Here is a 26,995-nt window from a genome sequence, read left to right on the forward strand (position 1 = left end):
GAGAGAGAGAGAGAGAGAGAGAGAGAGAGAGAGAGAGAGAGAGAGAGAGAGAGAGAGAGAGAGAGAGAGAGAGAGAGAGAGAGAGAGAGAGAGAGAGAGAGAGAGAGAGAGAGAGAGAGAGAGAGAGAGAGAGAGAGAGAGATCAGAAGGCATAAGAAAAAGTATCTGCATTTGATTGTTTACATTTGATTATTAGCAATCCGGGGAGGGTTTTAGTTTAGGGTTGTAGCTGCCTGGAGGTGAACTTTTATTGCGGAAAGGGGCAGACCCGTCAGCGATCCTGTTCTGTCTCCCTGTAATGTTTGTCTGACCTTGAATGGGATTGTGCTGAAAAATCTTGATTTCCCCTCGGGGATTATTAAAGTACTTCTGCATAAGTCCCGGAAATTTGAAATCAAACCATGGAAGCATGGTGGAGACATTTATAAAACAATGTTGCCTTCCTTCATTCTTTCTCCAAACGAACCATTTTGAATTTGCCCAATTTGTGAAGTTATTTCTATCGGTGACGTCAGTGGTTTTCTCCATATACGGTAACGTTTTACCCGAAGAACTGTCTGAATCTAGTAGCAAACTCTCGATCCGTAGCATGTTGTCATTTGCACCTGTGACTCTATGGCCGTGAAATTTGAACAGTGGCTTAAACAATGAGATCATAGACAGGAGGAACAATCGTTATCTGTCAGCGCTCACACTTGAAAACTCACCAAAGCAATCCATCTTTAAAAGCACCTTGGAGATGAGATTTCAAAGTGGAATCACCTTGTTCAGTTTAATTCCATTATCATTCAGGGTGTGTGAATGTGTGTGCTGGCCAGATGCCAAGCCATTCTGACAGTGCGCTCCTGTAATCTGGTGTCAGGGTCCTGCCTCCCATGCTAAAACTCACAAAATCAATATGAATCACAGATTAGGATTGCATGGAGGATGATTCAACATGGAGGATAGGATAACGGCTGCTGCTATCGGGTGGCAATGCCTTGAGAGAACTGTCATATCAGTAGTCACTAACTTGCTATCAATACATTTAAATTTTAGATTTTAATGTAACTTTTGCCTAAATGATTTTAGACAAGGCTCTGAAGAAAGAGCAGACACGTCTAACCATCCATCCATTTTCTACCGCTTGTCCGGTTCAGGGTCGCGGGGGGTGCTGGAGCCTATCTCAGCTGCATTCAGGCGGAAGGCGGGGTACACCCTGGACAAGTCGCCAGCTCATCGCAAGGCGTCTACCAGATCAAAAATAAAGCTGGCGTTATGAATCAAAGTTCCTCCGGCAGATCCAAAGGAAACCAACACTTCAGTTACTCCTCAATATGATGGACTTCCTGACACTGAAGTTTCAATTCAATGGCTTGAAACTAACAATCTGTGGAAAACACAAAATGTCTACACATCCCTTTTTAAAGTTTTAAGATGTAAACAATGGACCTGGATAATTCATTGTGTTATTGGTTTGACACCAAATACTAGTCATCGTTAAAGTTAAAGTACCACTGATAGTCACACACAAACTAGGTGTGGTGAAATTACCCTCCGCATTTGACCCATCTCCTTGTTCCACTCCATGGGAGGTGAGGGGAGCAGTGAGCAGCAGCGGTGGCCGCGCTCGGGGAATAATTTTGGTGATTTAACTCCCAATTCCAACCCTTGATGCTGAGTGCCAAGCAGGGAGGTAATGGGTCCCATTTTTATAGTCTTTGGTATGACTCAGCCCGGGTTTGAACTCACAACCTACCGATCTCAGGGCGGACTCTCTAACCACAAGGCCACTGAGCATTATCGGTAAAATACCTTTATCGATATTTCTCATTGATACCGGTATTTATCGATACTCTTATTTTGGTACTATGTGCAATTTGTGACAATATGCATTTTAATTAGCATTTATATTAGCACAAATTAAACCATAACCATAACACCTACTGTAACATCAGGTCTTTAATCAACAGCTGTATTTTAAGTCCTAAAGAAGTCAACTATGTGTGCAGTGTAAGGTGAAATGTAGTTATATCTTCTTGTAAAGACCACACAGATCTATCACTGTTTCTATTCATTACAATTACACTCAGCTGGATATAATATTTATATATGGCATGCACGTGCAGAGCACATACCTTTTACATGGTATATCATATGAAATATATCAGACATGAATAAAATCAATTTGCATGTTATGTGGGTGTGCATTGTGTAACAAAAGGAACTGATATTTGTGGATTTTTATACTACCCCAATTTTTCACTTTTTTGAGTGGATCAATATTGGCCTGTGGATTAATGGATGGACGGTTGATAAAAGTGTGTTCACTTCAAACTGACACAGCGTGCGTGACTTTAGTGAACTTTTGAGGAGGAAACATAGTTGTGTTACAATCTTTGGTGTGGTGTTGCTTCCTTATTTGTAATTATTCAAAGCTGATTTTTTAATGTGTAGCAGTGTCCGCTGAACTGAATGTGACAGCGTGTCATAATTATGTCAGTCAGATGGAACAAAAACTACCGATAGCAGTATTGTTGGTCCAGAATCTTCACGGTCCTCATGGACCGACTTAATTAGGAACAGGTACCAAGAGATACCGGTACTTTGTATACATCCCTAGTCATCGTAAGTCAAGTCAAGTCAAGCTTTATTTATATAGCACATTTAAAAACAACTTACGTTGACTGAAGTGCTGCACGGGGCGTGTAAGACAATAAAAGCAATGAAATAGTGAATAATAGAATAAAAAGTAATAAAATAGCAGCAAAAAGAAATACAAAAAATAGAAACTTTTGAGGTAAAACTATAAAACCAAGGTGTTATTTGCGAAATGCTTGAGAAAATAAATGTGTTATTAGCACGGTTTTTAAATGCTCTTTTTGAGCAGCCCTAAAGTGCAGAGGTACATTGTTCCATGATTTAGGGCAGGGGTCAGCAACCAGCGGCTCTTGAGCTGCATGCGGCTCTTTAGCACCGCCCTAGTGGCTCTCTGGAGCTTTTTCAAAAATGGAAAAAGATGGGGGAAAAATATTTGTTGTTTTACTAATGTTTCTGTAGGAAGGACAAACATGACACAAACCTTCCTAATTGTCAGAAAGCCCACTAAATCATGGAACAATGTACCTCTGCACATTAGGGCTGCTCAAAGAGAGCATTTTAAAACCCTGCTAATAACACATTTATTTTCTCAAGCATTTTGCAAATGAAAACTTGGTTTTATAGTTTTACCTCAAATGTTTCTATTTTTTGTATTTATTTTTGCTGCTATTTTATTACTGTTTATTTTATTATACACTATTTTATTGCTTTTATACCATGAATTGATTTACGTGGGCCCCGACTTAAACAAGTTGAAAAACGTATTGGGGTGTTACCATTTAGTGGTCAATTGTACGGAATATGTACTGAACTTGTGCAATCTACTAATAAAAGTTTCAATCAAAACTGTTTAATATGTTTGTGTTTATGCTTCACTGATGAGAGTATTTGGCCAGCTCCGTTTTGTCGTACTTATTTTGGTAGTCCTTGAACTCACCGTAGTTTTACATGTTTTATGCCATTCCTTCTTTGTCTCATTTTGTCCACCAAATATTTAATGCTGTGTGTGAGTGCACAAAGGTGAGCTTTGTTGATGGTATTGATTTGTGTGGAGGGCTAATAATCCATGCTAACATGCTATCTAGGCTAGCTGTGTGTACACATTGCATCATCATGCCTCGTTTGTAGGTATATTTGAGCTCATGTCATTTCCTTTACTTATGTCCTCTGTGTATTTAATTTATATTTGCATGTCTCATGACACATTATCTGTATGTAATATTGGCTGCATTTCTGATTGTGTGACATGTTGTTCCAGACCACAGCAAACATTACCCAGCTTGCAAAGATTGTAATAAATCCATTAGAAGAAGACCTTTGGCAGTTTTAAGCCAGTCATTTCCAGGAGTTATCTCACCCTCTGAGACACTTAATGTGTTGCCTTCATTACAACACTTACATAAGGCTTTTAACTTTTTGCGGCTCTAAACAGGTTAGTTTTTTGTATTTCTTGTTCAATGTAGCTCTTTCAACATGTTGGGTTGCCGACCCCTGATTTAGGGGCAGCTTCAGAAAAGGCTCTGTCCCCTCTAGTGCTGAATCTGGAGCGTTGGACAGACAGAAGCAGTTTGTTTGCAGACTCCTGGGCAGTGAGGCTGCAGGAGCTCAGATAAGTAACGAGGGGCAAGTCCATGTAAGCATTTCAAAACTAAGAGCAGCATTTTAAAATCAATCCTTAAATGCCCCTGTGCTCCCATCCCTGTTAGCTAGCGGGCGGCTGCATTCTGGGGGAAAGCATCACAAAGGGAGGACTGATCAAGGCCAATATGAAGTGAGTTACAGTGGTCAAGCCTTGATAAGATAAAAGCATGTATTGCTTTTTCAAAATCAGTATTTGGTATGTGTTTTTTAACCCTGCTTCAAAGTTTCAGCTGAAAGCATTTTCAAGTTTATTCACAATACCGTAGAACAATTACAATAGTAGTGAATGTCATTTAAAGATATTGGTAAGTGAAAAGGTCCCCCAAATAAGCTAGAAGAAGCTTTTGACAGGGGGTCCAGAGGACAGTATATACATGGAATGAGGAAAAATGGTAGCAAGCACAACAACAACAACAAAAAACAACAACAACACTATATAATAAACACAAGATAATAATACTAAAGCAAGCATACACATACACACATACATTCATCCGACCATGCAAAACCTAACAGTAGTCAACCCCACATGAGGCATTAGAGATAGGTGGTTAATAGGTAAGTTTTCAGTTTCTTTTTGAAGTTGGAGAATGGATACAGCATCTTGAGGCTCTCATTAAGCCGGTTCCAAATCTTAGGTCCCCTGCATACAACACTTCGATCGGTACAAGCCAGTAGGCGATGTTTACCTGATATCAGATCTAAGTTACGAGTGTTGTGGGCATGCTGGGGATGGTAGATAGGAACCAAGCTACAGAGCCTAAGATTCAGCCTGTGGATGACTTGATAGGTTAAACAAGCATTTTGATAACATATTAAACTCTGTCAGTCTTAAAAGATGATAATTATGAAATAGATGTCGAGTGGGGGCATTAAACTTGGACCATGACAGGGCCCGTATGATTTTCTTTTGCATGGATTTTACAACTGCTGAGATTTGTTTATGCAGTTTAAAATTGCAATCCGTGATAAAACCATGGTTTTTATCACAGAAGGGCGAGATATTGAGGCATGTGGACCGATTGCACTGTTTAAAGCAGGGGTGTTAAACTCATTTTAGATCGGGGGCCACATGGAGAATAATCTACTCCCAAGTGGGCCGGACTGGTAAAAGCACAGCACGATAATTTAAAAATAAAGACAACTTTTATTTGTTTAAAAATAGAACAAGCACATTCTGAAATTGTACAAATCATAATGTTGCTGTGTTTTTTTTTTACACTTACATGTTACGGTTAATAGTATTCTATCTTTATTTGTCCTTATTTATATGTTCTAAATAAATTATGTGATTATGTTCATCAGTCAACTCATTGGTGTTCATTTTCAACCAAAATAAAAAAAATTATATCAAAATCAAATTACAGGATGTTATTTATGTAGTTTGATCATTTTCCTCGACTGATGTACTAACATCATGTGGTTTATTTTGCACATATGTAGTATCATCTTACAAAGATACAAATAATTGCTATTGCGACATCTAGTGGACACATTTAGAACAGCTGTTTCTTTCATTCAAAAATGTCAGGTTAATTTTTATACTTAGCAAACTAATCCCGCAGGCCGGATAAAACCTGTTCGCGGGCCTGATCCGGCCCTCGGGCCGTACGTTTGACGGCCCTGCTTTGAACCCTTTCAAATGTTCGGATCAACAAATACGATGTTCTCTGTCTTGCTGTTGAGAAAAATAGTGGACATACTCGTCCACTAAACATCCTCCTTTTACGCCCCTGAAACATTTTTGAATTACCTCAAGGTCGGTTGCTAGGTCAGGAGAATCCATGCTGTTTTAATTAAGGATGAGGGTTTTATGCTGCCCATCCAAGCTCATCCATGACTGAAACAGGCCGATATCAATCACATGTAATAACTGTATTTTTTATATTTAATATTTAAAAATATTTAAACTACTTTCTTTGTTCCATTCTCTATCATTACACACAACTGTTTGTACAAACGTTAAAGTACCAATGATAGACACACACACACACACTAAGTGTGGTGAGATTATCCTCTCCATTTGACCCATCACCCTCAACCCCTGGGAGGTGAGGAGAACAGTGAGCAGCAGCGGTGGCCACGCCCGGGAATCATTTTTGGTGATTCAACCCCCAATTCCAACCCTTGATGCTGAGTGCCAAGCAGGAAGATAATGTTTTTTTTTATAGTCTTTGGTATGACTCACAAAGTCGGTAGTACACAATAACCAAACACAAGCCAAAAATATTTGGTTTTTGCCCTCATAGTCCTCTTGTGTCCAGGAAATTATTCCCTGAATTTGTAAACATGAACAAAAACAACAGAAAATTATTTTTGAGAACATAAAAACATTTGTTCTAGTATTGTTCATATACTGATACTACCTCTGGTATCGACACCACCTAATAATATATCAATTGTCGTTGTATTACCCTGTGGTTAATTTCCTGTTAATCCAGTATATTCCGGACTATAAACCCCTACTATTTTCCCACACTTTGCACCCTGCGGTTTATAAAACAGTGCGGCTAATTTATTGATTTTCCTTCGCCGATGTCCATAATGTTTTGTATTTAACAAATAGTGTTCATTAAAAACAAGCAGAGGCACTGAAAAGTTGTGTTATTGTTTGTGCTGTGGTGCTATCTGTTGGACGAGTTCGCTCACTGCAGGTGTTGCGGGGTGAACGTCTCCACTTTACAGTGTTTCCTTTTGTTTAGTGCTTTGAACCGGAAGTACAAGCGCCGTTCTGTCTTCTCGTCGTTCATAGCATTGCGACCCATATGGATTCTTCATTCATCACTCCAAGCAACGTTTTTAAGTTTTATAATATGACTAAAACGATTCATAATTACTTAACCATCCTATGTGTGATGTCCGTAGGAGTAAAGTAATGAAGCTAGCATTTTTAGCATTAGCTTATATGCTAACACATTTACAGGTGTCTGTGTTAGTATTTTTGACTTACAATGCCAATCTTTTTGTATTGTTTCAGTTTCATAAATGTCTGTTTAGCTGATCAAAGGGCTAGCTTCCGCAGCTAGTGGGTCCATAATGATGACCTCTGTTTTGTTTGATCAGCCGTATCACTGCCGTGTTACATGCACAATTTGAAAACAATTAAGGTATGTAAATAAACATTTACAAAAAAATATTTCCGTGTAAGTAACTAATTTCACAACATATATATTAGCGGCTTATGGTTTGGTGCGGCTAATATATGGAAACATATATTTTTCGTCTACAATTATGCATAGTTATATTATATACCAGTGTGCTCTAAAATCCAGAAAATATGTTGGCTATTTATTTTCTGCTGTAACAACCTTTTAAGTTTACTAAACTATCTCAGCTATTAGCATTCATGCTCCTGGCTTGCTCTCGGTATGTAACATGTTTAGCAGAACTGCCAGGCCTCATGCTTATATTTCCCCATTCACTACTCTATATTTGTTCTTTTCATAGTAATAAACATTCATCCTCGCAACATGTCATAGTTCGAGTAACTGATTGATTGACCAAAATAACCAATCCCAGACCCAGATTCCGATCTAACAAAGGTCTTAACTCATTCTCTTTCTATGCCACATCAATATGTAATGCACTCCCTACAGGTGTAAAAGAAAGGGCATCTCTATCCTCCTTCAAAACCGCACTAAAAGAACACCTCCAGGCAACTTCAACCCTAAACTAGCACCCTCCCTTCCACATCCAACCTCCCCGGATTGTCAATAATCAAATGTAAATTATCAAATGTAGATACTTATTCTTATGCTTTCTGATCTCTCTCTCTCTCTCTCTCTCTCTCTCTCTCTCTCTCTCTCTCTCTCTCTCTCTCTCTCTCTCTCTCTATGTCCACTACTTGCTGTACATATCCTACCAAGTCAATCCTACACTGTTCCAATGTCCATTTCTCTGATGATGCAATTGTTGATGACTGAAGTGTTGATATCAACCAAACCTAACCCCCACCCCCCACATCCCACACCCCGGATTGTAAATAATTAAATGTATATACTCTGATGATTATCTTGTGTGATGACTGTATTATGATGATAGTATATATCGGTATCATGAATCAATTTAAGTGGACCCCGACTTAAACAAGTTGAAAAACTTATTCGGGTGTTACCATTTAGTGGTCAATTGTATGGAATATGTACTGCATTGTGCAATCTACTAATACAAGTAAATAAGAATAATAAAATAAAAAATAAAAAGTTTCAATCAATCAATCAAAACCAATCCCTAAATCCTTGTGCTTTAATTCTAGCCAACCACGGAAGGCACCACGCAATGTCAACCAATCAGAAGCAACGTAAGGCGGGTCTTGTCGTATCTATCTTTCACACACACAACTCGGCACATTGTTGTCAACTTGGTGATTTTCTCTCTAAATCCAGTATCTCTCCAACTCCTCTTAGGGACTTTCTTTCTCAAAAGCGACTCGCGGCAAATATAGCAACTTTTTAAAAAATGTTTTAACCGTACAAGCGGCAGCTGAGCCTTTCTTTACATGCGGTTCACTCTCTACTGAATGTCTGCTCCTATTGAAAACAAATGTTGTTGTATTTTTAAGTGCAATGACAATAAAGTCCCATTCCAGTCCGGGCAGAGAGGAGACAAACACCCACTCTGTGCAAAGCTGCTTGTTTTTGCCTTGGTTTACAGTGTGAGATTAATGCAAATGTTTCATCACATTCACGCCACATATTCATGTTAATGAGCCAGTCAATAGATTTGGTTATTTCGTGAATATCACAACCCTTCAGCTTTTTGATCAAATTTGATGCTGCAACATTTAACTATGTAAAACAAAGAAAAATACAACTCAACTAAGAATCAACAGAGGAAAATGTATTTACAGTTGTAATTATAATTTGCATTTTTTTAAAGGCCTACTGAAACCCACTACTACCGACCACGCAGTCTGATAGTTTATATATCAATGATGAAATCTTAACATTGCAACACATGCCAATACGGCCGGGTTAACTTATAAAGTGCAGTTTTAAATTTCCCGGGGAACTTCCGGTTCAAAACGCCTTTGGAGGATGACGTATGCGCGTGACGTCGCGAGGTCCACGGAAGTGTTTGGACCCTTTTGTACACAATACACAGAGCTCTGTTTTCTTCGACAAAATTCCACAGTATTCTGGACATCTGTGTTGGTCAATCTTTTGCAATTTGTTTAATGAACAATGGAGGCTGCAAAGAAGAACGTTGTAGGTGGGATCGGTGTATGCGGCTGGCTGTAGCAACACAACAAGGAGGACTTTGTTGGATAGCAGACGCGCTAGTGGCGAACTCACCTTGACTTCCTACGTCTCCGGGCCGCCGACCGCATCGTCGATCGCTGGAACGCAGGTGAGCACGGGTGTTGATGAGCAGAGGAGGGCTGGCTGGCGTAGGTGGAACGCTAATGTTTTTATCATAGCTCTGACGAGGTCCCGTTGTTAAGTTAGCGTCGTTAGCAACAGCATTGCTAGGCTTCGACAGGCGTCGAATACACATTAACCGTGTATTCACATGTCCAGTGTTTGGTTCGGTGTCTCCTGATAGTAGTATTGTTGATCTTCTGTCTATCCTTCCAGTCAGGGATTTATTTATTTTGTTTCTATCTGCATTTGAGACAGATGCTATCACGTTAGCTCATGCTAAAGAGCTTCGTCGATGTATTGTCGTGGAGATAAAAGTCACTGTTAATGTCCATTTCGCCTTCTCGACTCTCATTTTCAAGAGGATATAGTATCCGAGGTGGTTTAAAATACAAATCCGTGACCCACAATAGAAAAAGGAGAGAGTGTGGATCCCAATGAGCCAGCTTGTACCTAAGTTACGGTCAGAGCGAAAAAAGATATCTCTTGAACTGCATTCTAGTCCGTCACTCTAACGTTCCTCATCCACGAATCTTTCATCCTCGCTCAAATTAATGGGGTAATCGTCACTTTCTCGCTCCTAATATCTCTCGCTCCATTGTAAACAATGAGGAATTGTGAGCAGCACTACCGCTTGTGACGTCACGCTACTTCCGGTAGGGGCAAGGTTTTTTTTTATCAGCGAGCAAAAGTTGCGAACTTTATCGTCGATTTTCTCTACTAAATCCTTTCAGCAAAAATATGGCAATATCGCGAAATGATCAAGTATGACACAGAATGGATCTGCTATTCCCATTTAAATGAAAACAATTAATTTCAGTAGGCCTTTAACTCACATTTTATGACTACCACTATACTATTCCTAATTGATACAGTGTCCATGTAATCAATTATGCAAATGAGGCAAAGAAGTCATCCATCAACTCTTGGCAACTTTTATGACAGTCAATAGCTACTTTCCTTACTGGGGAGTTGGCAACACTGGAAGATGAAGACAGATCAGAAGAGATTGAGGACAGTGAGGACGGAAATGTAGAAGAGATACCAATTGAGAGCACAGATGCAGAGGATGAGACCGAAGAATCAGCAGGGAAAGCAGTGGAAATAATTTTCATTTCCAATATCTGGTTAAGTAAGACTAGCATTCGGAGGCCCAGTGCAGGGAGAGACTTTGGAGGTGAAGACATCCGTCTTAAATATACATCAACTTTAAAACAGGCTAAATCGGTGTTTTAAAAAAGGCCATTTTTATTAAACACATCTTGCCACTTAAGTCTCACTTGTGTCATTTTATGATACTTGGCAGCCCTGTGTTTAGCCTCATACTTTATAATGATACTTAGGAGAGTAAGAAATGCAGTTCATTTGTCGTAATGAAGGTGAAACATAATTAGCTGCTAGCTTGTCAGCCGGGGGGACTAAAAATAAATACAGTGTCAGCCAGATGGGATCAGCGTCTGTAATCAGCATTAAAAGGCATTATTCAGCAATGGCGATCACATATTTTTCACATAAATTGGCTGATACTAATCGCTGGCTGATCGATTGGCACATTCCTAGTTTCAACCCTTATTGCCGTATTTTCTGGACCATAGGGCGCACTGCCCTCAGGTCTATTTTCATACAAAAGGCGCACCGGATTATAGGGCGCATTACAGGGATCATATATATATTTATTTTTTTTTCTGAATGTAAAACACTATCTTGTGGTCCACATAACATGTAATGGTGGTTCTTTGGTCAAAATGTTGCATAGATTATGTTTTACAGATCATCTTCAAGCCGCTTTCTGACAGTGGCTTCCGGATGCGCTGTTTTGTGGGCGGTCTTATTTACGTGGCTCACTTTTGGCAGCGTCTTCTCCCCATCATCTTTGTTGTAGCGGTGTAGCGTGCAAGGACGGGAGTGGAACAAGTGTCAAAAGATGGCGCTAACTGTTTTAATGACATTCAGACTTTACTTAAATCAATAAATAAGCAGCATCTCCTTATCTGTGGCTCACTTGTGCAACAACACCGGGAATGTGTCCCGTGAAAATAACTAAAGTTTCTTGGGTGAATAATATAACTCACTACACCGGTATGTTTTAGCGCTTTCATGGCGAGTTTACTGACAGATATAAGTAAGAACTTTACACTACTTTATATTAGAAATGGCAACAGCGGAGGATGAATGTCCCATAACAAGAAGATAGAGAAAAATAAGAAGTTTATCAACTACGGTGTCGCCCCGGACTACAAAGGCGGACGCGCAAATTTTCAGGACTTATGCAGATCCCAAATACAGATCAGCAGGTACCAGAATGTAAGAAAAGATGTTATTGCATAGTATTGCGAAACAAAACGCCAGATAATGTCTTACCTTATACACACACCATAGTAATACTCATATGTTGAAGCACAGTACAATCCATCAAGGGGTGCGGCTTCATAGCTTACCATTTTGATAGATTTTTGAGTGCTGTGTGTAATGTTCTATATTTTCAATGGAACATATAAAATGTTGGTGTTGTATACTTGAGTCATTTTGCAGCCTACATGTATCTCTTATGTGTTACTGCCATCTACTGGTCACACTTTTCATTTCACTATGTACCAAATAAAATAGCTTCGAGGTCGGTAAGCACAACCAGAATTATTCCACTGCGGTCAGTCTGGAAAAATCTAAATTCTAAAGTGATTAATCTGATAAAGACAATGTAGCACTAATTAAAAATGATATTTGCATTAAACAAAAAATAATAATTTTATCGTGTTAAATTTCACTGATTTGTATAATCTATTGGCAGCAGTGTTCACATCTCATTTTGTTTGGCAAGGCCGAGGAAGCAAAGTAAATTATTGTGGAGTGTTGTGGAATGGGAAAATCAGCGCAGGACAGTCTTTCATTACTTTCCATTAGTAGGGTTTCTCTCAGACATTGTTAATGGAAAGAGTCCTTGAGCTTCCCCTAGCAATTTAACACTCAAGCACTGATTAAAACCCTAGGGAGAGTGCTGGGGGTGAATCATGTTGGCTTTAATATTTGATCAGTCCTGCGAGCAGGAAAGTGATGAGCAGTTGTTAATTGAGAGACTTATCATATGTCCTTCCTCTTATGTAATCATGTAATAGCGAAACAAAGGAAATACGCATCTACCTGTGTTGCCTTCAAACTAAAATAGAATGAAGTATCACACATGACACGATGTCATAGGAAACTGGCCACATTTTAATAATAACACATTAATACATCTGTTTAGATTTGCCAATTAATCGATTGTGTGCATAATTTTAAAGGTGACATCGTATCATGATCACAAGCAAAAAGTGAGTATACCTTTAAGAAGACGGTGCGTGTATGTCGGCCTGAGCGCTGGAGCGATTTTTATCAATTAATTCAAGTTTCTTGACGTAGACCAGGGATGTCAATACTGGTTTTTATTGAGGGCCACGTCGCACATAGCTGCCATCAGAGGGCCGCTTGTAACAATGTATGAATTTGCCTCTGGATTTAATTATTAATTATATAAATTGTTTTAAGTAGACTGTCGATTTTTCAGTAAAAACTGTACATTTACAAAATTTTACTGTAAAATATAGTGTTTTAAAAAAAGATTTACAACATTTTACGGTAAATGGAAAAACAGTACCACTGGTTTTTTTGAGGGGGCGGGGGGGGGTTTACGGAAAAAGCTGGCAGTTTAGTTGCCAGAATTTGACTATCAAATTTAATTTGGTTTTTACAACATTATATTGTGAATGGAAAAACGCCAGTTTTTCTACCATAAAAACAAATGTACGTCTTTCCATTTACAGTAATACACCGTTAAAAACAACAGATTTTACAGTCAAAAACTGGCAGCTCAGTCAACAGAATTTTAACGCAAAAAACAGTAATAGTTTTTTTCAATTTACAGTAATATGCTGTAAAGAACAATGTAAAATGTATTGTCATTTTTATTAATTTGATGGGTAGCTTGCTGTAAAGTTAAGTGTTTTTATTTAGACAAAAACATGTTTGGAAAGTATGATAATATACTGTAATATTTGTTGCAATATTGGGTACTATTAAAGTTTAAAAGGTATGCCATTTCAAGCAGTACGCATATATTTTTTTCTGTCAAATTGAAAAAATTCCATTACATTTAGTGAGAAAATATTTAGTACTTTATTGACTCATATTATTTCCAGGTGTTTGCGAGCCAGATAAAATGATGTAGCGGGCCTTGAGTTTGACATCTGTGACGTAGACCAGTGGTCCCCAACCTTTTTGTAACTGCGGACCGGTCAATGCTTGAAGGGGGTAGGGCGTTTAGTGTTTTTTTTTTTTTTTTGTCAATAAAAAAATACAATCATGCGTGCTTACGGACTGTATTGATCTATATTGAAGGAACCAGATATATTAACAGAAACAACCCTTTTGTGCGATCCTTAAAGTAAAGTTAAAGTACCAATGATTGTCACACACACATTAGGTGTGGTGAAATTTGTCCTCTGCATTTGACCCATCCCCTTGTTTACCCCCTGGGAAGTGAGGGGAGCAGTGGGCAGCAGCGGTGCTGCGCCCGGGAATCATTTTTTGGTGATTTAACCCCCAATTCCAACCCTTGATGCTGAATGCCAAGTAGGGAGGTCATGGGTCCCATTTTTATAGTCTTTGGTTTGACTTGGCCGGGGTTTGAACTCACAACCTACCAATCTCAGGGCGGACACTCTAACCACTAGGCCACTGAGTAGTAGTTTCTGTGTCCGGGCCAGGTAAGGTTCCCCATGTTGAGTCCAATTAAGCCGCAGGCCCCACTCCTGGTGGTGCCTGGGAGGGAGGTTGTTTCGGTTGGTGCACTAATTGTAAGTGTATCTTGTGTTTTTTATGTTGATTTATTAAAAAAAAAAAAAAAAAAAAATTACTTTTTTTTTTTTTTTTTTTTTTTTTTTCTTGTGCGGCCCGGTACCAATCGATCCACAGCCCGGTGGTTGGGGACGATTGAAAAATTTGAAAATCCTGCCTAGCAAAACATGGCTAATGCTAATCCTAACGACAGCGAGACGGTTGTTCCAAAGAAAGGAAAAGTGTTGTCAGAAGTTTTGTTTTTGTGGCAACAGGCGTGGACCAAATAACTACAGGCTGCAAAGTTTGTTTAAAAAAGGCAGCAGCTCAACAAACTTATTCCTGCATCTGAAACCCAAACCTCCGGCTGAGTGGGGGAAATGCAACTGTTTATGAGGCGAACAAGACCACAAACAAACTTTGGCTAAAAAGCAGCTTACTGTGATTGAATCATTTACACAAGGTATGTATGATGGTACCATGTAAGATTAGAAAGAAGCACAGTGGAGAACAATCACTCAATCCGGATAAGTGGATCCCATTTTTAGAAACCTAAAAACGTTATTAAATTGTTTGCCATACAAAATCAAGGATGCATTTCGAGCTGTATGCAAAAACCCTTATTAAGGTTTTAAAAATCAAGTTTTAACCAAATTAAGTCAGTTTTGTAAACATTCTCAGAGTGTAGTACTGTGGGGCGGTGTTGTTAGGTTTAGAGTGGTTTGGGGGCCCCTTCAGGGATCTAAAATAATAACAAATTAGTCGTATTTAAGACCAAAATGGTGCCACAAACAAAATCCCGTTTTGAGAAACACAAAGTCTTGCTGTCATAAGCATGAGTCAATCACTTCACCATAAAAGTAGGTGACAGTGTCATCACCAGGAAAGATGAGGTCACCTACCTAGGTTCCATTCTAGAGGCTAACCTTTCCTGTGATAAAATGGCAACCAAGGTAATCAAAAAGGTTAACCAACGAACGAGATTTCTCTACAGAATTTCCTCTCTGGGCAGAACAAGCTAGTCAGGTTACTTCTAGACCTCCACCCCAGATCCCACCTCACTCCTACCCACTTCTCTAAGGTGGGCTGGCTCAAGGTGGAGGACAGAGTTAAACAACTTGCACTGAGCCTAGTCTATAAAATCCGCTACACCTCCCTGATACCGAAGTACATGTCAAACTACTTCCTTAACGTAAATGACCGCCATAACCACAACACCAGGGGGTGCTCCACTAACCACGTTAAACCCAGATTCCGAACTAACAAAGGTCTTAACTCATTCTCTTTCTATGCCACATCAATGTATACAGGTATAAAAGAAAGGGCATCTCTATCCTCCTTCAAAACCGCAATAAAAGTTCACCTCCAGGCAGCTACAACCCTAAACTAACACCCTCCCCGGATTGCTAATAATCAAATGTAAACAATCAAATGCAGATTCTTTTTCTTATGCCTTCTGATCTCTCTCTCTCTCTCTCTCTCTCTCTCTCTCTCTCTCTCTCTCTCTCTCTCTCTCTCTCTCTCTCTCTCTCTCTCTCTCTCTCTCTCTCTCTCTCTCTCTATGTCCACTACTTGATGTCCATATCCCCCCCCCCTCCCTCCACACCCCTGATTGTAAATAATGTAAATAATTCAATGTGATTATCTTGTGTGATGACTGTATTATGATGATAGTATATATGATAGTATATATCTGTATCATGAATCAATTTAAGTGGACCCCGACTTAAACAAGTTGAAAAACTTATTCGGGTGTTACCATTTAGTGGTCAATTGTACGGAATATGTACTTCACTGTGCAACCTACTAATAAAAGTCTCAATCAATCAATCAATCAAAGCAAAAAAAAAGTGACTGAACATCCTGATCAATTTATCGATTAGTGTTTTGTTCAACCACACACACACACACACACACACACACACACACACACACACACGCAGACACGGGTATGCACACCTGCTTTAGGATCCCAGCAGCCATTTCATGTCCACAGTCAAATATGATGTGGAACTCCTTCCCCCTTTTCATCTCCTTTAACAGCGGTTTGGCATCCTTGGTGTCTGCAGGGAGCTGCCGAATCTTTAATCGAATGTTGTACCTCGACGGGGCCTTTATAAGTTCTTGCAATCGAATCAGACCTTTTGAAAGAAAAAAAGCAGCAGAAGAAAATGCAATGTCTCATGAATTTGAAAAGTTGAGCAAATAGTGGATAACACTGGATAAAGATCTGGCTATGGGAATTTCAGACCAATATACAGTGCATTAAATGTTTTTCTTCACACAAACCGGCAGCCACTGCTGCCAAATGTATGATACTGACCACATCTGTACAATTATGTTGACCTACCTAGGATGAACAATCAAAAATTCCAAAATGTCTCATATATATATAATCATTTTCGCCACTTTAGACGTGTTAATCACTTTGTTGTTATGTTGTACAATAGAAGATGATAGATGGCAGTGATACATGTATCAAACATGTTTTTGAAGGCTTCGTCACCTCAGAGGGTCGCATGTAACAGTGAGTGTATATAAATGATAATAGCCTTATTAAACAATTTTCAAAAGAAAGCATTTTTGATTACTATCATTTTTACGAACAGATCGATGCATAACTGGCTTTGCTTGTTGCAGAATCAGATAAAGTGAACATCGTGTGCAATTTGGATGCAGTACATTTTTCTGTCAACGTTGAAAGAATAATACTTGCGTTTCATCAAAAATTGCTTTATTATTTCCAGCCTTTTTTCTGCGGGCCGCATATGTGACGTGGCGGGCCACATAGATGAATGCAGCATATAACATATAATGATGGGGCAGGCCATATACAAAACCCAAAACCAGTGAAGTTGGCACGTTGTGTAATTTGTAAATAAAAACAGAATACAATAATTTGCAAATCATTTTTAACTTATATTCAATTGAATAGACTGCAAAGACAAGATATTTAATGTTCGTACTGAGAAACTTAATTTGTTTTTGCACATAATCATTAACTTAGAATTTAATGGCAGCAACACATTGCAAAACAGTTGTCACAGGGGCATTTTTACCACTGTGTCACATGGCCTTTCCTTTTAACAACACTCAGTATACGTTTGGGAACTGAGGAGACCAATTTTTGAAGCTTTTCAGGTGGAATTATTTCCCATTCTTGCTTGATGTACAGCTTAAGTTGTTCAATAGTCCGGGATATCTGTTGTGATATTCTAGGCTTCATATTGCGCCACACATTTTCAATGGGAGACAGGTCTGGACTCCAGGCAGGCCAGTCTAGTACCCGCACTCTTTTACTATGAAGCCACGCTGTTGTATCACGTGGCTTGGCATTGTCTTTCTGAAATAAGCAGGGGCGTCCATGATAACGTTGCTTGGATGGCAACATATGTTGCTCCAAAACCTGTATGTACCTTTCAGCATTAATGGTGCCTTCACAGATGTGTAAGTTACCCATGTCTTGGGCACTAATACACCCCCATACCATCACAGATGCAGGATTTTAAACTTTGAGCCTATAACAGTCCGGATGGTTCCTTTCCTCTTTGGTCCGGAGGACACGACGTCCACAGTTTCCAAAAATAATTTGAAATGTGAACTCGTCAGACCAGAGAACACTTTTCCACTTTGCATCAGTCCATCTTAGATTAGCTCGGGCCTTACGAAGTCGGCAGCGTTTCTGGGTGTTGTTGATAAATGGCTTTCGTTTTGCATAGTAGGGTTTTAACTTGCACTTACAGATGTAGTGACGAACTGTAGTTACTGACAGTGGTTTTCTGAAGTGTTACCATGTGTTGATATCCTTTACACACTGATGTCGGTTTTTGATGCAGTACCGCCTGAGGGATCGAAGGTCACAGGCATTCAATGTTGGTTTTCAGCCTTGCTGCTTAAGTGCAGTGATTTCTCCAGATTCTCTGAACCATCTACGGACCAGAGATGGTGAAATTCCTAAATTCCTTGCAATAGCTCGTGGAGAAATGTTGTTCTTAAACTGTTCGACAATTTTCTCATGCATTTGTTCACAAAGTGGTGACCCTCGCCCCATCCTTGAATGTGAATGACTGAGCATTTCATGGAAGCCGCTTTTATCCCCAATCATGGCACCCGCCCGTTCCTAATTAGCCTTTTCACCTGTGGGATTTTCTAAAGAAGTGTTTGATGAGCATTCCTCAACTTGGTCTTTTTTGCGACTTGTGCCAGCTTTTTTGAAACATGTTGCAGGCATCAAATTCCAAACGAGCTAATATTTGCAAAAATAAAGTTTTCCCGTTCGAACGTTAAATATCTTGTTTTTGCAGTCTATTCAATTGAATATAGTTTGAAAATGATTTGCAAATCATTGTATTCTGTTTTTATTTAGGATTTACACAACGTGCCAACTTCACTGGTTTGGGGTTTTGTATACCGAGGGAGCTAGAGCTATTTTTTTCCACTGTGCTGATGATCTGTCTCCTTCTATTATAATAGTTGTCCACACATTATTTACTGCTTTATTTATTTTCCTATGATACTGTACTGAGTCTTTGATTTATTTTGTTCAATTGTCCATTGTGTTTATTTGAGCACTTTCATTTTTGTTCTTGATTTTTTATTATGTCAACTGATTGACCACAGCTGTGACTATTTAAGTGCATCACTTCCTGTTGAAAATTGCACACTGAGGAAGACATTTTCGATAGTAGCGCCTGCACAGTTTGTATTAAATTATTAGAATAACACAAGTGTTGCTGGCCTTGCTTTTTCTTTAAGTACACTTTTTGCCGTGCACCTCTTTATTTTATTATGCTTTTTGGAGAGTGGGTGTTTTTCCTGTATTTTGTACCACTTTAATTCAGGTGGCAAGCCATATATGGCCCCCGGGCCTTGAGTTTGATAGCTGCACAGTAATACATGGTTTGACTAACAGGGAAACAGGAATGAAATGAACACCTGAACGCGGACATTTTTTATCAATGAACAGAGAATGAATGGTGTTTTTTTTGCAAGGAGGCCAAAACTTAGGGAGCAATTAAATTGAGCACAAGAATTTAGAATGGACCAAGCACATAGACACTATTTTCCAAGGAAATGTAAAAAATAGTGGAGGGGAAAACAGTTTGACCTACTTTTGTCAGTAGAATTATTAGTTGGGACCCCTAACCCTAACCCTAAACCTCTAACCCTAACCCTGAATCACACTTAAAAAAGTGTGCAGTTTTTGCCATTGGTGGGTATGAGAAAAGAAGGATGTGGTGGTTAATCAGCATTGTCTGTGTCTGAAGCCAAGGCCCTGCTGCAAGATCCATATTTACCCCGCATGAATATTTTATCCCCTCTAAGCGTTTATTAGAAGGCTGTCTGGGAGTCTCCTGAGTCTAAAACAGATTGGTCTGCCCATGATGAATATCCTTGGAAGGGAGCTGTCCCACAAGCCTTTGACTGATACTCGCCTTTAAGGCCATCATCAACAACCTTTGAGATATTAAACAGCCCAGATGGCCAATGGCAAAAATAATTGAATTACCCACAGTCCTAAAGGTTCCCAGTGCCAAAGTTAACATGACCCTCGGCACATTACATGACTTTTAGTGTTCATATTCATTTGGACATAAAAACATGTCGGAAAGCGAATACGACCAGCCAGGCTCTTAAAGGGGAAGTGCACTTCCTTTGGATTATTTTGTCCGTCGTTCACAATCCTTATGTGAGACAACAACCTAGTCTTTCTCTTCTCTGTGCATTCAAAATAGTGAAAAACTGCTTGCTAAAAAAAAACATCCAGAAACAGCCATGTACAGCAGGGGTCTCAAACTCAATTTGCCTGGGGGCCACTGGATGCAGAGTCTGGGTGAGGCTGGGCCGCGAGAAAAGATTTCTTAAAAAAAGTATTTTTAAATGTCTTTATTTTTATTTTCAACACAAAATAAAATCAAAATATAAATGAACAAAATGAGAATTAAGTAAATAAATCAGTCATAAGTAATAACAAGAGAGGAGAAGTCTAGCAAAACTCCTAGCCATTATGGACAACACTTCCCACCCACTACACTCGGACCTTGCGGGGAGAATGAGCACGTTCGGTGGAAGGCTCAGTCTCCCAAAATGCAACACGGAACGACACAGGAGGTCCTGCATACCAACAGCCATCAGACTGTATAATGCTTATGTTCCTTGACTGCACTTAAATGTACAATATATGTAGTATATGTAGAATATATTTATATTATTTATATATTATATATATAATATATTATATATATTATATCATTTATTGTTATTCTCGTCTATTGTGAGCGAACTGTGGTGCTGAATTTCCCCCAGGGATCAATAAAGTACTTTCTATTCTATTCTATTCTATTCTAACAATAATAATACGATTTCTCCAGTCAGCAACAATGTATACACATACACATAATGTGCAACCCGGTTCACTCTTTCATCTCCCTGGTATTTTACATACTCCTCTGCATGTCTAGTGGTATAATGACGTTTTAAATTGTATTCCTTGTGCACCGCAACTTTCTCTGTGCAAATAAAACACGTCGGGGTGCCCCTGTGCTCAACGAAGAAATATTGCATCTCCCACTTTTCCTGGAATTGTCTTTGCTCATCACTAACCTTTCTCTTCACTGCACGCTTTGAAAAAGACATGTTTGGGGTTGTGGAATATATTTGTATTTAACCGACGCACGGAGAATAATGTTATTTCCGCAATGTGTGTCGTTCCGCTTTTCCTCCCGACAGCAACACGGCGGTCGGCGGAAAGTACCGGGAAAAAGTGACGGCTCCCGTAGTGTTATATGGCGTCATATAAAAATATATGTAGTGTTCATCGTGTGAGGCAATGCAAATTAAACAATAAAAAAAAAACAAATAACGGTTTGAATTGGTCCAGGTTATCTGGGACTTTATTACTGACGGACAGGTGTCGCGGTGTGACTGCAGCCAGGCACGTAAGACAGCCCTCGTCTCCATGGCAATGTTTCTCTCGCTTTCACTCATTTGCCGCTTTTCCACTAACGCAGGGGTATTTTGGACCCAAATAACAAAAATCGTCTTTGTCTGGAGCCAACGGGAGGGGGCGGCGGGGCTCGCTGTGGAGTTTACAGTTATGGTAGCACAATTAGCCCCGATCACGACTAACGTGTTACACGTCCGATTCGCCCAGCGACTCTCTGTCAGAGTATCAGCGCTGGGGTCCAGTGAACCACAGTTTTGTATTGTCGCTCGCTCATTCGGAAACTACCCCGCCCGGACAGGCGAGCGCGAGAAAGACACACACGGTGACAGAGAGCAAGAGAGAGAGAGAGCGCGAAAGAGCGAGCGAGGGAGGGAGGGAGGGAGGGAGGAAGAGCGCGTGCGGATCTCGTGGAAAAGCAGCAAAACGTTTCTCTGCTTGCATCACGCAAGTGACGTCAATGTTCGGCCCTCGAGAGCCATATACCACACCATGATTGGTAGATTCCTTGTAGCCCGGAAGAGTTAGGGCTACAAGGGATTCTGGGTATTTGTTCTGTTGTGTTTATGTTGTGTTACGTGTGGATGTTCTCCAAAAATGTGTTTGTCATTCTTGTTTGGTGTGGGTTCACAGTGTGGCGCATATTTGTAACATTGATAAAGTTTTTTTTATACGGCCACCCTCAGTGTGACATGTATGACTGTTGACTAAGTATGCATTGCAGTCACTTACGTGTGTCTGTTGAAGCCGCATATAACATGTGACTGTACAGGCACATTGTTAGTATGGAGAAAATGTGTCTTCAATAATGATGTCATCAACTGACGGGTGAAAATCGGGAGGGTTGGCAAGAATGCTTCAGCTCCGCACACAGCGCTGTCAAGCGCCATTCATATAAAACTCGCGGGCCGCACTAACATTAAATGTTCATATTAAGGTGGGGGCCACACAATAACGTCTTGCGGGCCGCAATTGTTGGTTGTTATCATCAGTCATCAACAATTGAGAACAGGGAAATGGATATTGGAACAGTGTAGGTCTGACTTGGTAGGATATGGACAGCAAGTAGTGGACAGAGAGAGAGAGAGAGACATTGTGACGTTGTTATTGCTGATATTCAGTCATGTGACTTCTTACCGGAAGTGAAAACCAATGGTGGTCAATGAAGCTAAGATAATAAACAACGCAAAAAATATCTGAGTACAAAAGAGGCTTAAATATTCCTGAAAAAGGCAGATACGAGCAAAAAATATCAAACTAAGCTATGGAATAGATCCCTGTACTTTATCAAAAAAAGGTTTGTCGAGTGATATCAAGGATTATACGTCGTTCGTGTTCCCAGACATATTAAACTGATGCCATTTTATACGACAAAATAGATGGAAACTTAGAAAAGCATGGAGGTCTACAACTTCTTTGTGTGTGGCTGGGTCAAGGAATTTAGTATCAAGATAAATATGCATCGTTTTTGCTCAGGTGAGATTGCATTTTATAACTTAACTTCTCGTCTACTGGTGTTTGTTGCTGTTGCACGTGCCGTTTACGAGTAGCATGTTTTTCCCCGTCTTTATCAAATTATAACTACAGATGTCAACATTGTGTATGTGCTGGAAGATTCATATATCATTGCTGCCTTTGGTAAAATCTTAACTTTTAGGTTTTGCTCACATTTGCTTTTTTTTTTTTATTTAGACTCGCTGAGTTGGTGCTTTTCAAAAACACTCGTAGCAAACATGTGCTTAGGAAATACAAATAATATCAAGATAACACTTAAATGGGAAATAAAATAAGTTACAAGTATATCGAACAATCCTTTAACAAAGTGACCACTTGTGCATTCTACGACTCTGCTCCCTTGGACTGGAGTGTGATTTGCATGCTTTTCTCGTCGTTTCGTAAAATCTACTTTTATACCCAATCATGGCACCCACCTGTTCCCAATTTGCCTGTTCACCTGTGGGATGTTCCAAATAAGTGTTTGATGAGCATTCCTCAACTTTATCAGTATTTATTGCCACCTTTCCCAACTTCTTTGTCACGTGTTGCTGGCATCAAATTCTAAAGTTAATGATTATTTAAAAAAAAAAAAAAAAAGTTTATCAGTTTGAACATCGAATATGTTGTCTTTGTAGCATATTCAACTTAATATGGGTTGAAAAGGATTTGCAAGTCATTGTATTCCATTTATATTTACATCTAACACAATTTCCCAACTCATATTGGAAACGGGGTTTGTACATGCCACATATTGCAATGACAATGAACATCTGTCATGTTGACGATTAAACATACTATGTAGCAGTAGTCCTAAATGCTAACTCTAGGACACTGGCTTAGTGTTACATGATATCTGGATCTGCTTAACGCCCAGCTTCCAAAATGTGTAGCTCATCCTGCAGTCTGTGAAATCAATGCGCCCAGGAAAGAAGTTCTCTTAATGCATAAAATTAACAAAAGACTGTATTACATGTTTTGAATGTGCCTGTTACATATTACACACTGTATATACTTAAAGCTGAATGTTTTTTGATATTGTTAGAGGTCTTTGTAGGCGAAATAGATTAATCCCATTACCTATATTGTTAGCCGCCTTTTACTAGCAGTTTTTCCACTATTTAGAACGCACAGGAAAGAGAAAGAAAATGTGTTCTTGTCTTACATAATGATTGTGGACAAAAGACACAATTCCCAAAAGAGTTCAATTCCCCTTTAGGGTTCTGAGATTTTTCACTCAAATGTGTTTTTCTACTTCTGCATACAGTTGTAATTATGTCCCACATGAGTCGTCAAAGTTTTTGTTTAATTATACCGATTCATAACTTAACAATATTGTAAATTACTTTCAACAACATTCCATTTTCCTAGCCAGTGATGATTCTACATATAACACTGCTTACCCACTGCCATAAAATGGAGACTATATAGCAGGGGTCACCGACGCGGTGCCCGCGGGCACCAGGTAGCCCGTAAGGACCAGATGAGTAGCCCGCTGGCCTGTTCTAAAAATAGCTCAAATAGCAGCACTTACCAGTGAGCTGCCTCTATTTTTTAAGTTTTATTTATTTACTAGCAAGCTGGTCTCGCTTTGCCCGACATTTTTAATTCTAAGAGAGACAAAACTCAAATAGAATTTGAAAATCCAAGAAAATATTCACTTGTTTAAATAAATTCATAATTTTTTTACTTTGCTTCTTATAACTTTCAGAAAGACAATTTTAGAGAAAAAATACAACCTTAAAAATGATTTTAGGATTTTTAAACAAATATACATTTTTACCTTTTAAATTTCTTCCTCTTCTTTCCTGACAATGTAAATCAATGTTCAAGTAAATGTATTTTTTTTATTGCAAAGAATAATAAATACATTTAATGTAATTCTTCATTTTAGCTTCTGTTTTGTCGACGAAGAATATTTGTGAAATATTTCTTCAAACTTATGATTAAAATTCAAAAAAATTTTCTGGCAAATCTAGAAAAATCTGTAGAATCAAATTTGAATCTTATTTCAAAGTCTTTTGAATTTCTTTTAAAATTTTTGTTCTGGAAAATCTAGAAGAAATAATGATTTGTCTTTGTTAGAAATATAACTTGGTCCAAATTTGTTATATATTCTAACAAAGTGCAGATTGGATTTTAACCTATTTAAAACATGTCATCAAAATTCTAAAATTAATCTTAATCATGAAAAATTACTAATGATGTTTCATAAATTATTTTTAAAATGTTTTCAAAAAGATTCGAATTAGCTACTTTTTCTCTTCTTTTGTTCGGTTGAATTTTGAATTTTAAAGAGTCGAAATTGAAGATAAACTATTTCAAAATGTAATTGTCATTTTTTTCGTGTTTTCTCCTCTTTTAAACCGTTCAATTAAGTGTAAATATCATTAATTATTCATTATAACATAGAGTTAAAGGTAAATTGAGCAAATTGGCTATTTCTGGCATTTTATTGAAGTGTGTATCAAACTGGTAGCCCTTCGCATTAATCAGTACCCAAGAAGTAGCTCTTGCTTTCAAAAAGGTTGGTGACCCCTGCTATATAGCAAACACTGTACCTCAAGAGCCTTTGGGGATGTTTGAATAAGAAGGATGAACTCCAATCAGTCCAATTTCGTTGTAGTTTCACGATTATGAATGACAAAATGCATTGATCTAATAAGTACGACGAACGAACAGGTCAGCCATCCCAAGTGTGATACTTGAAGCAGGTATGAGTGCATGACCACAGGTGAAAGTCAGTTTATTGAAGTAAGTTCCGTTGACACAGGTGCTATATAAATGTGTGTAATAAACAAGAGAAGGTAGAAAAGCACAGACTGAACCCAAACAATAATAAGTGGAAAATATTCCCTACACAACCCCTAGACCAGGGGTCGCCAACCCAACATGTTGAAAGAGCCACATTGGACCAAAAATACAAAAAGCAAATCTGTCTGGAGCCGCAAAAAGTTAAAAGCCTTATGTAAGTGTTAGAATGAAGGCAACACATTAAGTGTCTCAGAGGGTTAGATAACTCCTGGAAATGACTGGCTTAAAACTGCCAAAAGTATAGACGTGTGTGCCCGAGTGAAAGGATTGGACAGGCTGTCTTTTTCTAATGTATTTATTACAATCTTTGCAAGCTGGGTAACGTTTGCTGTGGTCTAGAATATCATGGCACACAATCAGAAATGCAGCCAATATTACATACAGATAATGTGTCATGAGACATGCAAATATAAATTAAATACACAGGGGACATAAGTAAAGGGAATTAAATGAACTCAAATATACCTACAAACGAGGCATAATGATGCAATGTGTACACACAGCTCGCCTAAAAAGCATGGTAGCATGGATTATTAGCACTCCACGCAAGTCAATAACATCAACAAAGCTCACATTTTGTGCATTCACGCACAGTATAAAGCGTTTGGTGGACAAAATGAGACAAAGGGGTGGCATGAAACACGTCTTTTTTGTGGCAGCGACGGAGAAAGTTGTACATGTAAACAAACTACAGTGAGTTCAAGGATCGCCGAAATTAGTAGGACAAAACGGCGCTGGTCAAATAATGTAATCAGTGAAGCATACACACAAACATATTAAACAGTGGGCTTTTCTAACAAATAGGAAGGTTTGTGTCATGTTTGTCCCCTTACAGAAACCATATTAAAACAAAAAAAATATTTTTTCCCCCATCTTTTTCCATTTTTGAAAAAGCTCCAGGGAGTCACTAGCCTTTTAAAACCTGAACTTTTCAACGGAATGCATTTGTAATTTATTTAACCCCAATGAGTACACAAGAGTTAAAATTGCCATCTGAACTTTGGGATGTTTTGGGATGTGTTTTCAGTCATCTTAAATCATCATTTTTTTACCGCTTGACCCTTTCGTGGTCACGGAGGGGTTATAAATTAAATGATAAATGGGTTATACTTGTATAGTGCTTTTCTACCTTCAAGGTACTCAAAGCGCTTTGACAGTATTTCCACATTCACCCATTCACACACACATTCACACACTGATGGAGGGAGCTGCCATGCAAGGCGCTAACCAGCACCCATCAGGAGCAAGGGTGAAGTGTCTTGCCCAAGGACACAACGGACGTGACTAGGATGGTAGAAGGTGGGGAATGAACCCCAGTAACCAGCAACCCTCCGATTGCTGGCACGGCCACTCT

General features: G+C 38.9%; 2 protein-coding genes across 4 annotated transcripts in view; one reads left to right on the forward strand and one right to left on the reverse strand.

Moving 5' to 3' along the window:
- LOC133660343 (glutamate receptor ionotropic, kainate 2) overlaps positions 1-26,995 on the reverse strand; it is a 472,659-nt gene that overhangs the window by 260,375 nt on the left and 185,289 nt on the right. For all 3 annotated transcript variants that reach the window (XM_062063755.1, XM_062063754.1, XM_062063756.1), the window contains exon 5: positions 16,350-16,531. In XM_062063755.1, coding sequence (XP_061919739.1) covers positions 16,350-16,531 — 182 coding nt within the window. The remainder of the gene's footprint in view (positions 1-16,349; positions 16,532-26,995) is intronic.
- The window catches only part of ascc3 (activating signal cointegrator 1 complex subunit 3), a 407,454-nt gene that overhangs the window by 62,178 nt on the left and 318,281 nt on the right, over positions 1-26,995 (forward strand). The window lies entirely within an intron of this gene.

The sequence above is a fragment of the Entelurus aequoreus genome, linkage group LG11 (genome assembly GCF_033978785.1).
Source record: "Entelurus aequoreus isolate RoL-2023_Sb linkage group LG11, RoL_Eaeq_v1.1, whole genome shotgun sequence".
NCBI lineage: Eukaryota > Metazoa > Chordata > Actinopteri > Syngnathiformes > Syngnathidae > Entelurus > Entelurus aequoreus.